At 45.8% G+C, this 14663-nt stretch overlaps 1 protein-coding gene across 1 annotated transcript in view; it reads right to left on the bottom strand.

Moving 5' to 3' along the window:
* LOC147012903 (ras-related protein Rap-2c-like) overlaps window positions 1-14663 on the bottom strand; it is a 60533-nt gene that overhangs the window by 26593 nt on the left and 19277 nt on the right. The window contains exon 2 of the mRNA XM_085854242.1: window positions 7708-8078. Coding sequence (XP_085710368.1) covers window positions 7708-7980 — 273 coding nt within the window. The 5' untranslated portion in view covers window positions 7981-8078. The remainder of the gene's footprint in view (window positions 1-7707; window positions 8079-14663) is intronic.

The following is a 14663-nucleotide window of genomic DNA, read 5'->3' as shown; positions in this document are numbered from 1 at the left end:
GCTGAAGAGCATCAACATAGCATGATGCTGCCCCCAGCATGCTTCACAGTCGGGATGGCGTGAGATGGGTGATGACTGATGAGTTTTGCTCGGTGTCCACCAGACGTAGCACTTTGCATTCAGGCCAAAGAGTTCAATTTTCGTCTCATCAGACCACAGAATATTTTGCCTCATTCTCTCAGTCATTCACGTGACTTTTTGCAAACTCCAGGGATGCCGTCATGTGCCTTTTTCTCAGGAATGGCTTCTGTCTGGCCACTCTCCCGTAAAACCGAGATTTGTGAAGTGCTGCAGAGATAGTTGTCCTTCCAGCAGGTTCTCACATCTCAGCCAAGGAACTCTGTAGTTCTGTCAGAGTGTCCATTGGTTTCTTGGTCACCTCCCTGACTAAGGTTCTTCTTGCCCAGTTGCTCAGTTTGGTCGGACGGCCAACTCTAGGAAGAGTCAGGGTAGTTCCATATTCTTTCTATTTCCTAATGATGGAGCTCACTGTGCTCTTGGGAACTTTCAACACTCTCGAAGTTGTTTCATAGCCTTCACCAGATCTATGCCTAACTCACGATTCTCAGAGTTCTATGGAGTTCCTTGCACTTCATGGTAGAGTTTCTGCTCTGACATGCATATCAACTGTGGAACCTTATATAGAAAGGTGTGTTTCTTTCTAAATCATGTTTAATCAATTGAATTAGCCACAGGTGGCCGACATTCAAGTTGTAGACACATCTCAAGGGTGATCAAAGGAAATTGGATGCACCTGAGCTCAATTTGGAGAGTCATAGCAAAAGGGTTGAATAGTTTACGTAATAAATTTCACCTTAAAAACAAAATTTTGTAAAAAAGTTTAAAAACAAAATTCCACTGTGATACGATGGGGTGTTTCCACAGATGTGTGATCAGTGACAAAAAATTTTTTTAAATAAAATTTTATCCATTTTAAATTCAGGCTGTAACAACAAAATGTGAAAAAGTCAAGGGGTGTCACTACCTTCTGAAGGTACTGTAGTTCTTCCACAAGCCTTGTATACAAATAAAGAAAAGAAAAGAAAAGAAAAAACAAATAAAAAGTGCAGAAATTGTGGTGGTTGACATTACCACTGATGTAAAAGTTGCCTCATCTTGGAAGTTGTGGGTTACACATTGTAACCCACAACTTCCAAGTGAAAAACAAATTCTACAAATTTCAGAAAATTAATGAAATACACAAAACGAGAATATACTTGGGGGGGGGGGGGGGAGTACCTTTGACAGCAATTGTAGCTGTGAGTCTGTTGGGATAGGTCTGTACCAACTTCACACACCTTGATTGGGCAATATTTACCCATTCTTCTGTACAAAACTGTTCAAGCTCAGTCAAGTTGCCCAAGCATTGATGGACAGCAATCTCTTCAAGTCAAGCCACAGATTTTCGATTGGATTTAGGTTAGGGCTCTGACTGGACCATTCAAGGACATTTATCTTTTTGTTCCTTAACCATGCCAATGTTGCTGTGGCTGTGTGCTTCGGGTCATTGTCATGATGAAAGGTGAACTTCCATCCCAATTTCAGCTTTCTTGTAGAGGGCAGCAGGTTTTCCTCTTGGGTTTTTCTGTATTTTGCTCCATCCATTTTCCCTTCTATCCTGACAAGTGCCACAGTCCTTGTTGATGAGAAACATCCCCATAACATGATGCTGTCACCACCATGCCTCACGTAGTAGGGTGGTGTAGTCTGGGTGATGTGCTGTGTTGAGTTTGCGCCAAACATAACAATTTGCATTTAGGCCAAAAAGTTCCATGTTGGTTTCGGAAGACCACAAAACCTTTTTCCACATGGCTTCAGAATCTCTGGAGTGGATTTTTTCACACCTCAAACGGGACTCAAGATGGGCTTTTTGAGTAATGGCTTCCTTCCTGCAACCCAACTGTACAGGCAAGACCCGTGAAGTGCTTGGGACATTGTTATCACATGTACACAGTGACCATTCTTTGTCATACAGGTATGTAGCTCTTTTAAAGTTGCCATTGGCCTCTTGGTAGCCTCTCTGATCAGTCTCCTTGCTTGGTCATCCAGTTTGGAGGCACGGCCTGATGTAGGCAGGGTCTATGTTCTCCACTTCTTAATGATCATCTTTTGCCTGTGCTCCAAGGGATATTCAAGGCTTTTGAAATATTTTTTATACCCATCCCCTGATCTCTGCCTTTCCACAACTTTATCCCAGAGGTCTTTTGAAAGCTCCTTGGTTATCATCATTGAGTCTTTGCTGTGAAATGCACTACCCAGCAGAGGAAACCCACAGGAACTGATTTTATTCTGAAATAATCAGAATCGTGACAATTTAACACAGGTGAAGGCCAATTAACTTGGTGTGATTTTGAAGGTAATTGGTTACACCAGAGCTCATTTACAATTGCTACTATAATGGGGATGGACACTTATCCAACCAAGACATTCTAGTTTTGTATTTTTGATTAATTTTCTGAAATTTTGTAGAATCTGTTTTTCATTTGGAAGTTCTGGGTTACGATGTGCAAATAAAGATGGGGAAGTCTGATTTAATGCAATTTAATTCCAGGTTGCAAGGCAACAAAAGGTGAAAATTTGGAAAGTGGGGGAAGACATTCTATAGGCAGTGTATACACACACACAAGTAAAGACATGTGGTTGGGAGTATAATCAAAGGAATCCATGCTAAGTTCTCCAAACTTTAATTGAACAAACAATAACTCAACGTTTCGGTTAACATGTGACAAGCCACGATGCAAGACATGTCTCAAGAGGCTCGAAGAGGGGTGTGGTCAAAAGTCAGTTAACAGCTCAGTATCTGATGTGATCATCTTGGAGAGAAATAAATAAATAAAAAGCCATTGTGCAGCAATTCAGGCTGCCTTTGATGTAGTGCCAAATGCAATCCTCCCTACAGTATCTTCCCATAAATACACCCGGTTCGCATTCTGATCCTGGGGCATGGGATGGTCGAGCACAAGGCCACCCTTCAGTGGGTGTGGGCATCACCCTTCAGTACTCCCTGGCTACGATGAGAGATTGTATTTCTTGACTGTAGTGACTGCCATTGAGCACTTTACCTCGTCAACTGTGGATTAAACAAATGCTGCAGAATTTTGTCCACCATGGATGTGCTTCAGGAATGTCACACGCATGTTTGCCAACACTGCAGATGAGTCATGCACATCCTCAATTGGGCACATACTAAGGAACCCATTTTGTACAACTATTCCTCTTTTCCAGTTTGTCCATCAGCATGCAGAACACACTTCCAGGAAAGTTGCTGCTGCTTTGACAAATGCAGTTCTGGTCATGTGTTCGTTCTACTGCAAAAAAGCTTTCACATTGTTAACGTGCAACTCGGTTCCTGATGGTCAGTGGTTAGTCGACCTTCAATTCGACCAACCATTGACCATCAGGAACCGAGTTACATCAGTGGTTGGTTGACCTTCAGATGCAGTGTCAACAGTCTGATGGAGTGTGAACGGTGATGATCCACCTTTGTATGATTTCATCAATAGAGGAATGGCCTCGCAAAGCCTCAATTATGAGCTAATGAATCTCCCTTGGAGCAATTCTCAGCAAACATGAAATGTAATTACACACAAGCCCTTACGTAAAAAAAACAACAACCTCATTCAAGTCCACTGCTCAGCTGCACCTGGAGGCAACACCTGTAAATTACTCTTACCTATTGAGCAAATATGGATTACTACTCAGCCCTGGTACTTGAGGTGGGCACCGGGGATGCAGAAACACTACTGGCAGAATGTGTTTTATTATTATAATATTTCCATTTATCTTGGATTAAAAATTTTTTTTAATTATATTCATAATGCAGCACTCTCCATGTTTATGATCAATGTCCTTTGCTCTTGAAATGCAAATTATTTGACGAGCTAGAATGACTTTTTTCCAGACATTTGAGCGATGTGACTAAAAATAACCAACAGTAGTGAAACTCGGAAGTGCAATACCAGCATGCACAAAGATAGACATGTAGAGAACTAGTACTATATGCAGGAAACCTCAAATGCTCCGAAATAATTTGGACAAGCATTGATGTGTAAAACAGCCTCTCTCATGTCTGCAAAAGTCAATGTCAAAAGTATCAAATGGTCTCTTATCCAGGAAAAAATATCAATGTTTTGGCTTCACAGAAAGAGCAATTACAAAGCTTTTATTGAAAGAACATTGAATACGTTTTTTTGTGCATTTACAGGGTCTCAGGCTCATAAAAGGGCTGTCACACAAATCACACACCGACACACACACACACCTTCCTTTCCAGCTGCCATCAACTGCCCAGCTGTTCAGAGCTACATCTATATACAGCAAGACCACCTCTGCTGCAGAACCATCCGTGGCAGATTTCGCACATCACTGCTCCATGCTGCTCTCCAATAGGCTTCTCCCGTTCTGCTGTACACTTATGCCTCAATCACCTTCTCTTCTAAACACTTCCACATCTGTAATGTGTCAAGAAATTTAGTGTCACAGATGACCTGGGCTGGTGCTGATTGTATCAGCTGTTTGCTTGTTGCTCCCACCTCCAGGCCTTCTTGGTACGCAGTACACCACACCGTCTTGGGGGGGGGGGGGGTGGTGGCCAATTCAAACCACTTGTTTTCAGCGACCTTGATCTCCTGCAGGTGCGATCTGGCAACATCTTTTCATCTCTTCCATTCTAGTGGTTGCGGCTGCCATTCTAGTGGTGGCAATAAGGGCTGCATCATCGGAAAACTGGCATTCCGTCAGCAGTCTCATTTGCATTTCGGGTGCATCTCCTACAGAGCTTCCAATTGTGCTTGTATCTAAGATCGACTCCTGAACCTTTCATCACTCACTTCATCCTTATACCCCACTGTTCGATAAGACATGAGCACAGCTTGAAGAGTGAATGTGCCATACAACATCCCTGTCTCATTCCATTGTCCGTGTCTATCCCTTCAAGCAGTGTTATCATCCAGCCGGATCTGTGCTTTGTCTGCATGGAAAGACCAGAGGAGCTCAATCATGGGTTTTGGGACTCCCAGCTTCCTCAGTGCAATCGAACGTGCTCCCCGAGGTACAGGGTCGTACACCTTCATCAGGTCACTGAACGCTAAAAAGATCTGGACTTGTGCTTCCAAACTTTCTCGACCAGCAGGCGGCCAGTGAAGATCATGTCAAAGCAACCACCTTGTCTCTTGGAGCCAAATTATCACTGGAAATACTTCTTAGGCGAGCTCTTGCAGCAGACACTGTATTATCTTTGCCACTGCTTTCCATACAACACTGAGCAGTGCAATGCCATGCAAGTTGTCGCAGTTTGTAAGGTCCCACTTATTTTGGTTGGGCATGAGGACTGGAATCGACCACTCATTGGGCACTCTACCCTTCTTCTACACTACATGCAGCAATCTCAGTTTTATTTCACAAAAATCGCCATGAGAGCATCCTGCCTTCAGCATCTCTGGAAGTATGCCAGAACTGCCTCCAGTCTTCCCATTTTTCATTTTGCCACCTGCCTGCATCCACTCTTCTATCACTGGCAAATCAGTCATTTGTGATCTGAATGGTCTCTGCTTGGCTCTCTAAAACACTGCCTGACTAAACTGACTTTGGATGTCGAGGATGGTTGTAAAGTGTCACCTCCACTTATGACGTTTTGCTGCTTCTATGGATCTGGGTTACCATCTTCATTCTCCACATTGGTTGTCTGGGTAGGTAAAGCCCCCTTCTCCTCTCTGCAAGTCTCTAATGCATTGCCAGACCGTCTTCCCTCCAAACCTCATCTCCTGTGCCTCCTCCATCTTGCCCTTAAAACAGGCATTCTTCACAGGCATTGTTGCTTGCCAGGCTCATGAATGTACCGAGGCAAATGTCATTTGCATCCCGTACTCAACCACCTGGAATAAAGTTAATTTATTTTGCAAAAGAGAGGGGTTCAAGTGACTCAGACCTTTCTCTGAACCAATCTGGTTGATTTCACCATTTTGTTCCAAGTACCGACTCAGCAGCCTTAGCTGCCCAGAGAACAGACAACTTCCCCTCGATAGAGCTGTTATCCTTCCAGGCTTCAGTGGCTTTTGCTATCACTGTATCCTGAATTATGTGTTCTCACCACTGTTGCATCAACTATTCTTAGAGCTTGGTCACATCATACCTGGCAAATCTCTTCTCCTTTCTTACCTTGAACCATTTTCTGTCGATTTTCATTTTGATTCGGAATAGTTTGTGATCCATCTGATATTCAGCACCTCGCTTCACCGAAACATCATTGCATCTCCTCCCGTCCTGTCGAATTACTGCAGTCAATGAGATGCCATTTCTTCGATGTTGGGTGTTGCCACATCTGCTTGTGTATACTCTTCCAGCTGAATTGGTTGTTGCAGATGGTTGCATTGTTCAATGATAAAGTTCAATAACTTTTTCCCAGGACTGCTCACTGGACCAAAACTATGTGGACCTCTCTCCCTCTCCTACCCATCATCTTACGGACAGCAAAACGCAAAGCGAGCGTTGAAGTCTCCGACATTATGTATGGGTCTTGAGATGGTACGTCATCAATTTCATGTTGGAGATCGTCAGAAATCATCCTTCATTTCCTGACCAGCTGCAAAGGTTGATGAATAAGAAGATGACATGCAGGCAATCTAAATCCTTTCACTGCGGTGAGTGCAACTCTTAATATTCTAGATCCCCATGACTTCCAATTATCCTCAGTTATGCAGGCAGCAATGGCCAGGCCATTCAGTAAAATGGCAATATCTCCTCTCTGGTTGTTTTGCTGTGCTTGGGGGGTGGGTCGTCCAGCCGTTACAACCACACTTGCCCAGCTGGTGTGTGGCATTTCCCAAACCCGTAGTTTCTTGGATGGCAGCAATTGATGATATCCCTGTCCAGTTCTCCAACCTCTAGGTCCATACAATGGCCTTAAGCAAGATGATGGCATTCCAATTATTGGCGTTCTGTGTCCACTTGCCCTTCATTGTCGAGCATAGATCGAACATTCCATGTACAAGAACAGCCATGAAAGACATCTTGGCTTGGGTTTTACTCCTCTCTGTGTAAAAGATACTCCCCAAACGTTTTGTAAATTCTCCGCAGGGGGACCCCTAAGGGGTGAACAAAGTGTCACCATCAGTCGATAACTTGTGCTTTGGTTCACATCCTCCTTTGGGATCGATGCCATTGCCCCACTAGCCAGCATGAATATTGAATACTCTTATACCCAGTCATCACAAATGAGGGGAGCTTGAACCCTTGATTGACACACACGCACATGATATTTTTTTAACATCACACAGCAGATGACCTTGGCAGACATGACAACTTCATAGAGCACTCTGGGTACCTGTGATGCCATTTATAATTGCTTTTCTCTCCACAGTAAGCATGGGAATCAAGGATAAATCTCCCCTACCCCCATATATGCCAACATACAGGGTTGGTCCATGTTTGATCTTCTAAATTCTGCAAGTCAATCAAGGAAGCAGCACATATCATTTTAATGTCTATGGTGCAACTCGGACAGGGTGAGAATTGAACCGCTGACTTCCAAGGCAGAGGCTCTAACCATAATGCCACAGAGTTTGGTCAAAATTAATTGCTAGAGTTAAAACCAACAGCAATCCATAAATACAATTGATGGATATTTGCTCATTTGTTGATCCAGAAAAAAGCCAGAATGAAACAAATAAAACAGATGGAAGCTTTAGCAAAATGACTGAAAATGCATACCTGAAACGATTGGTGATTGAGTAGACTGTACACCAACACAAATCCCTGCCCGTTTTTGATGTAGAGGTCTCGCATGGAAGCAAACTGCTCAGTTCCTGCGGTGTCGAGAATCTCCAGGACAGAGGGTGAGCAATCCACTTCTATCTCTTTACGATAGAAATCCTCAATCGTGGGGTCGTAGCGCTCGAGAAAGGCCCCAGTCACAAACTGCACTGTTAGTGCAGACTTTCCAACCCCACCACTCCCCAGCACCACAACCTTGTACTCTCGCATGTTGTACGCTTCAAGTCCTATGGCAGGTGCCCACAACACTTGGGTATCCTTCCACCTCAGTTTCGTTCCAATCTTTTCTTTTGCTTCTTGGTCTCCACCTAATGGTCATGACACAAACAATCAAAAGGCATTCTTAAAGTCTTTCTTTGAATGTACGTACCTATGGGAACCTATTTTGATCATAATTGGCACCAGAGCTATATGCATTGTTGTGGTTTTATAAAGATGAGGAAATTTCACTGGCATTGTACCAGGATTGCTGTTCACTTGTACTTTTTACGATGCCCGGAACTCAGGTTGTGGCACGATTTCACAAGTTAAAATTTGTGCAGCATTTAGAATCGGTAACATCGGGAACAGGAAAAAAAAATCCAAAAAGCAGCCAAACTGCTCTGAGTTCAACTCACTTTGGCACCATGGCTAAACATTCCAAAGGCAAACTGCCAACAAAAGGAAATACAATAATTGGTAATTTTCAAGTGTGAAATTGAATGAAGCAATTTAAAGTGTCAATAAAAATAATATCTGCATTACCTCATCTTTGGGAATGAAACAATAAAAGTATTAATGATGTTGGAATCCCACATCTCTTTAGGTATGACACAATTAAAGGATAAATAACAGCATCCCTTCACCTCTTTGGGAATTAAACAATAATAATAATCTTCTCTCTTCCCTTTATAAGGGGTAAGGTCCAATGGCACCACACTTCTGCCCTGCCTTGACCACGATACTTTTGAATCCTGTACTCAACCACTTGTAATGGTTTATTTTGCAAAAGAGAGGTTCAAGGGACTCAGAAGTCTCTCGGAAAGTCTAGTTGATTTCGCTATTCTCTGCGAAGTACTGACTTGGCTGCCTCAGCCAGAGCTGCCTGCAACACAGATACTTTTCCTCGACCGAGCTGCTATCCTTCCAGGCCTCAGTGGCTTTTGCTATCACTGTATTCCAAAAGTGTGTTGGGTGTGTTCTCGTTGCGGTTACATTACAATAACAAGAAAAAGAGCAATCGGAGATTGCAAACCCTCGCTAGGACTTCTTTTGAGGAGTGAATTTTTTTTATAGGTTTTCAGATAAATCCAAATATGGCTGCCAAACCATGTGATCTATGACGTCATCTGTGACTTTTGTTCCTCATGGATAGGCGGTCCTATGTGTAAAGTTGCCTCGATCTTTTCAGCCATTTCAGAGATTTTTGAAGGTTTGAAAAATAACAAAAAAAAAAAAAACAATATGCCTGCCGAATCATGTGACCGATAATGTCATCAAAAAAAATTGTGGACCATTTTATCCCTAGATGACCCTCAAAAATGTTTATACTGATCGGAGGTAGCATTCTACATTTGCAATGATGACATCATAACGAAGGCAAGCACCTTTGAAGTCAGAAAAATACCACACTCATTCCCCATGAAGAGTACTTGCTATGTGCCACTTGTGTACCCATGGCTTGGGGAACACTGATGTGAAGTTTCCCCTCGATTTGTCCAGCCGTTCCGGAGAAGATTTTTTTAATAGGTTTTCGGGTAAATTAAATATGGCTGCCAAACCATGTGACCAATGACATCATATGTGTGAACCTTTTGTTCCTCATGGACAGGCGGTCATATGTGTAGTTTCGCCTCGATCTGTTCAGCCACTTTAGAGAAGATTTTTGAAGGTTTTTTTTTTATGAAAAAAAAAACAATATGGCTGCCGAATCACGTGACTGATGACGTCATTAATTTTTCTGTGGACCATTTTATTCCTGGATGACCTTCAAAAATTTTCATCCTGGTTGGATGTAGCGTTCTCCATATGCAATTATGACGTCACAACGAGGGCACCTATGATGTCATTAAAAACTAGAGTAATTTGACTGCGCGCAGTCGACGGGTATGCCTCCGCTCGCCCGCGCAAACACTTGAGTATTGACATATTTGACCTTTGACCTTTATCATATCTGGCCCAAAATCGAATCAGTTAATTGCCCTGTCTAACTTTACCTTTGTACCAAGTTTGATGAAATTCTGTCCAATATTTGAGTTAGGGCGTAAACAGTAAAATTTCAGAGCTTGACTCTTGACCTTTATCACATCTGGCCCAAAGTCTAATCACTTATTTGCCCTGTCTTACTTTACCTTTTTACCAAGTTTGATGAAATTCTACAATTTGCTTCTTGAGTTATCGCGTAAACAAAAATCCGGACGGACGAACGGACGGACAACCCGGAAACATAATGCCTCCGGCATCCTTGGTGTTGAGGCATAAAAAAAATCACGCCAATTCCCCTTGAGGAGTACTTGCTATGTGCCAAGTTTCAAAATTTCCCTTGGTGTGGTTTCAGAGATACAGAGGTCCAAAGTTTTTCCATTTTTCCAATAAGGCTGCCATACCACGTGACCGATGATGTCATAATCATCATTGAAGCATTCTACATGAGTCGTCGCAACAATGGTGAAAATTTCATCTCAATCCGACAAGAAAAACACAAAAGTTCTGTGCGGACAAGAAAAGCACGAAAGTTGTTGCGGAGAAAAACACGAAAGTTGTGCGGACAAGCAAGCAAGCAAACAGACAGACAAACTGACCCAAATGCAATTCCCTCTCCGAATTCTTTGGCAAGGGTAATAATAATAATATTGATAATAAAAAAGTAATACTGATAATATTGACATCCCTACACCTCTTTTGGTAATGAAACAATGAAATTATTAACAAGATAATTCATCGAACCCTTACCCCACACAGACTTGAGAAAAAGGACGTGGGAAGGGTCTTAATATAAACAATCGATTTGTGATTCCGAGCAAAATCAAATATTGTTGCGAATCTGGAAGACATGAGCACACAACATTCAGGTCCTATAGCTCAGTTATATTGATAAGTGAATGTGGATAGATAGCTTCCCGCCCCTTGTCTAATGGGTGAATAAATGTTCATGCGCTGTGGAGTTATGTTGACAGTTAGGGTTTTTCCTTTACATTTTTCCACCAACATGAACTACAACAACAGCTGCGGACCAGTCCAGCTCCAAATAAAACGACGACGAAAACCCTTTGCTCCCAGCATTCTCCGCGTGCTCAGTAGGGGAAAGGTCATGTCCCACCCCCCTATTCGCTTGGCGGGGCGCCAAGTAGGGAAAAGGTCGAGCCGTGCCCGAGAATGGATTACACCTGAGCGAGCCGCGCCCGAGAACGAATCACGCCTGAGCGAGCGTGCCGGAGAGGATAAAAAGGAACAGAGAATCCTCGCAGAGAGCGTCCTCTTCCTCCTCCTCCTCCTCCTCCTCCCGATGATCAAGAGCTTGGGCTTCAGAAACACCATCCACCACCAGAGCCGCAAGGGTGCGCGCCGTCTCTCGGAGGGATACGGAGGCAAGGTTTTGATGCCAGGACGAGTGCCGAGCGGAGCCGAGGAGGCTGTTCGCGGCTCGCCGGTGTTTGGGTTCAGCTCGCCTCTCGCTGGTGCCCGGGTCGACTCAACACGAAGACCACACGAGGTGGACAGGTCCGAGGCAGAATCTGGTCTTCAGCTCGTCCTTTCCATCCGAGCTGGAGGCCTCAATAAAGACCACTTTGGTCCGTTTCTTTGGGTGTGTGCGTGTGTGTATTTGTGGCGCCAGTCTGCTAAGTAATGAATTGTTAAGGGCCTTGCTGTACATACGTGCTTATTAATATTCGGATAACTCTGCTCTTCTGTGTTCCCCTCCCTGCCTATTGTTAAATAAACAACCCCCTTTGAGAAATGCATCAGCTCGTTCGTGTCCTTTCCTCCATTGGATTAGTGTGCTGCATGTTGGAAAATTAGCAAGGCCGTTGTGCCGCCGTAAGGGGACATTTGGGACCGACAGATCTCGGTGACCATCCGCTCGGGTAGCACATGGTTCGAGTACACTAGCGGCTCGTTCCGTACGGGTGCCGTCGAGGGTGTGGAGACTCGGTAAATCGCCACGTGGAAATCTAGGAATTTTGAAAATTGGCAAATAACCCTATACCACGTGGTAGAAACATTGACGCTTCACAGTCCGATAAGGGACCCGTACTTTTCGGAATTTTCCGAAAATATACGATCTAAATTCCGGGTGATCGGCGGAGTCGACTCTACTGCTCCACGTGGCGGTTGTGCTCTCAGCCGACGCCCGTCCCCGAAACAACATATTGTTGTGGTTGACCAAATTCGCAAACCACCATTCAGGTCCCTTAGGTGAGATATCTCGGTAAGTATATGTGTAGTTAGGCCCAAACCCGTTGTCTAGAGGGAATAAATGTCATTCATGAGGGCTGCGACTCTTCAGGATACTGTAGCCGTTTTTCTTTTACTATCTTTATTTTGGACCAGCCGCCATTATTACAACCACCAACCACGTCTTAACAGCCATCACAACAACCACCAACCACAACGCCACTTCACAACAACCACCAGCCACAACGCCGCTTCACCACAACCGCCACGACCTTTACCGTCACAACTCGCCACCATCGCATCACCGTCATCTCGCGCCACTCGTGGGCACCGATGCTGGACTCGTGCGGGGCGCGCACCGAGCAGCCTGTTCAAAAACATCACGGATTTTCCGCAGAAAAACGGATCAAAAACGACTCACGCCCACTTTTGTTCCGTCCAATCGGTGAGCGAGGGGCGATTTGGCCCCGCCTCCAGGGCGTTGGAGGGCGGTCGCTATATGCAAATTCATGGATCAAAAAGCATTCACGCCCACTTTTCCTCGGGCCAATGGGGAGCGAGGTGAAAGGTCGGAGGCAGAGGGTCAAAGATGAAAGAGCGAAGCCACGGGGCTTATAAAAACGACTGCGATCGTCAGTCGAGTTCAGTTGAGTTGGAAGTGGAGGGAGTTGAGTTTTGGAGTTCGGAGAAGCAGTTCGCAGTTGGGAGTTCACGGAGTCGGAGTGAAGAGGACGGAGCTGTGGAGAGGCGACGGCAGCGGCGAAGGCGGACGAGGGGGTGCTCGCGTCGGATTCGGGGAACTGCGGAGGGAAAGGCCGGCGGCGCGACCGAGGTCGTGGTGGAGACGCTCGTCGCGGGACCCGAGATTTTGTGAAATCCTCCTTTCCCCGAGCATCAGCAACCCCCTCCTGTTTCCCCCCGCGCTGAGATAGTGCGACAAAAGGGGGCCCCCTTCCCACCCCTACCAGACACTGTCCGCGAGGCCCGCGGAGTTGAGGCACCACCGCCGCTCCGCGTCTCATCATCAGACGGGTAGGCCCGACACGGTCTCGGCCCCAGGCCCGCCTACCCCCTCATCCTGGAGGGTGGTTCTCTTTTCTTTTGCTTTGGGAATATGTGTTGTCGGCGCCGTCTGTGAAGTAAAATTGTATAAGTGTTGCCGAGTGCCCGGTAGTCGGATAGATCTGCATTGTTGCATTTGCTTTTTGTCTTCTTTTACATGTGCTTTTGGTGGAATTGTATATGTGTGCTTTCCGTTCATCGCGAAATAAATGTGCTTATTGTTGAACTGTTTTCCCGCTTCGCTTCGTCATTTCTTTCATTGAATCCCCATCTTGCTTCACGTAAAGGGTTGGTCGTGGGCTAAGACGCCCGATAATTAATCGAACCGTCGAGGCCGACGAATAACCCCGCTCGGTTATCCCGATAGTACGGAACGGGTCGCTTAAGTGGCCCGTGTCCGAAGTCGACCTGCGGCGAGGTGCGATCGCCCGGTCTACCCTCCGTGTGGGTACTTAGGTAGGTCGAATTTGGCGAGCAACCCTATCCCACGCGGGGGCCGATTGGCACGATCGCGGTGAGACCGAAAGGTCCACCCGTGACTGGTTCCCGGCGTTAGTCCGAGAGGGTCACGACTGGATTGTCCGTCCGGTGGGCGACGTGCCGCGATTCGAGTTACGTGGCCGTCCGCACGCCGGCGGGCGCGAATCCGCAACACTGGTGTCAGGTCGTGCGATACAAACTCATCGCCCTCCTCGCGGCACTGGTATTGGAGAACGGGAAAACGGGCTCTCCTGTCTCCAATTAAATTCACGGGAATCGGTCCAGGGGTGAGAGGAGCGACCCCCGATTCCCTCCAAATTACGAGCGAGCTAAATTAACCTTTCACGAGAAATAAGATGGCGTCTCAAGGCGAGCGGGAGCGGGGGTATTAGAAATGGATGTAGAATGTGTAGAATCCATGGCTCAGGACGAAATCCCCGTGCAGGAAATGTTGATTGTGCAGGAACATGAACTCCCCCAACTGAGCCCAGAGCCCGAAAAAGGTGCGGCAGCGGCCGCGGTGTATGACACCTCCCCTCCCCCCCTCCGCCAAAACCCCCCGATCTTTGCCGAAACGGCTCACCCAAGCGCACCCGACATGGCCCAGCTATTCGCCATGCTGGCGGAAATGACAGCGAAGATAAATGCGAACATGAACGAAAAGATGGATGCGAATACACAGCAAATAAACGCAATGGAAGCAAACATGAAGGAGGAAATGAAAAAGCTGCGGGGTGAGACGCAGAACATGGGCCGATGCCTGCAGGCGGGCATGAAGGCCGTGACCGGGGAGATAAGAATGGCGACTCCACGTGTGGGAGCAAACGAGCTGGAAGGGGGTGCAACGTCTGACAGGCCCGTGGTGGAGGCGGGTGAAAAAATAATTCGGGGGGCGTGTTGGGCGAGGGTCGTGACTGTGACCGAAAGGGAAAAATTAAATGGGGAGACCAAAACGTGCGAGACGAGACACGAGGTGA

The sequence above is a fragment of the Eptatretus burgeri genome, chromosome 14 (assembly GCF_056783735.1).
Source record: "Eptatretus burgeri isolate ZD-2024b chromosome 14, Ebu_testis_v1, whole genome shotgun sequence".
Classification (NCBI taxonomy): Eukaryota; Metazoa; Chordata; class Myxini; order Myxiniformes; family Myxinidae; genus Eptatretus; species Eptatretus burgeri.
The sequence above is the reverse complement of the archived record's forward strand: the minus strand, read 5'-3'. Positions and strand labels throughout refer to the sequence as shown.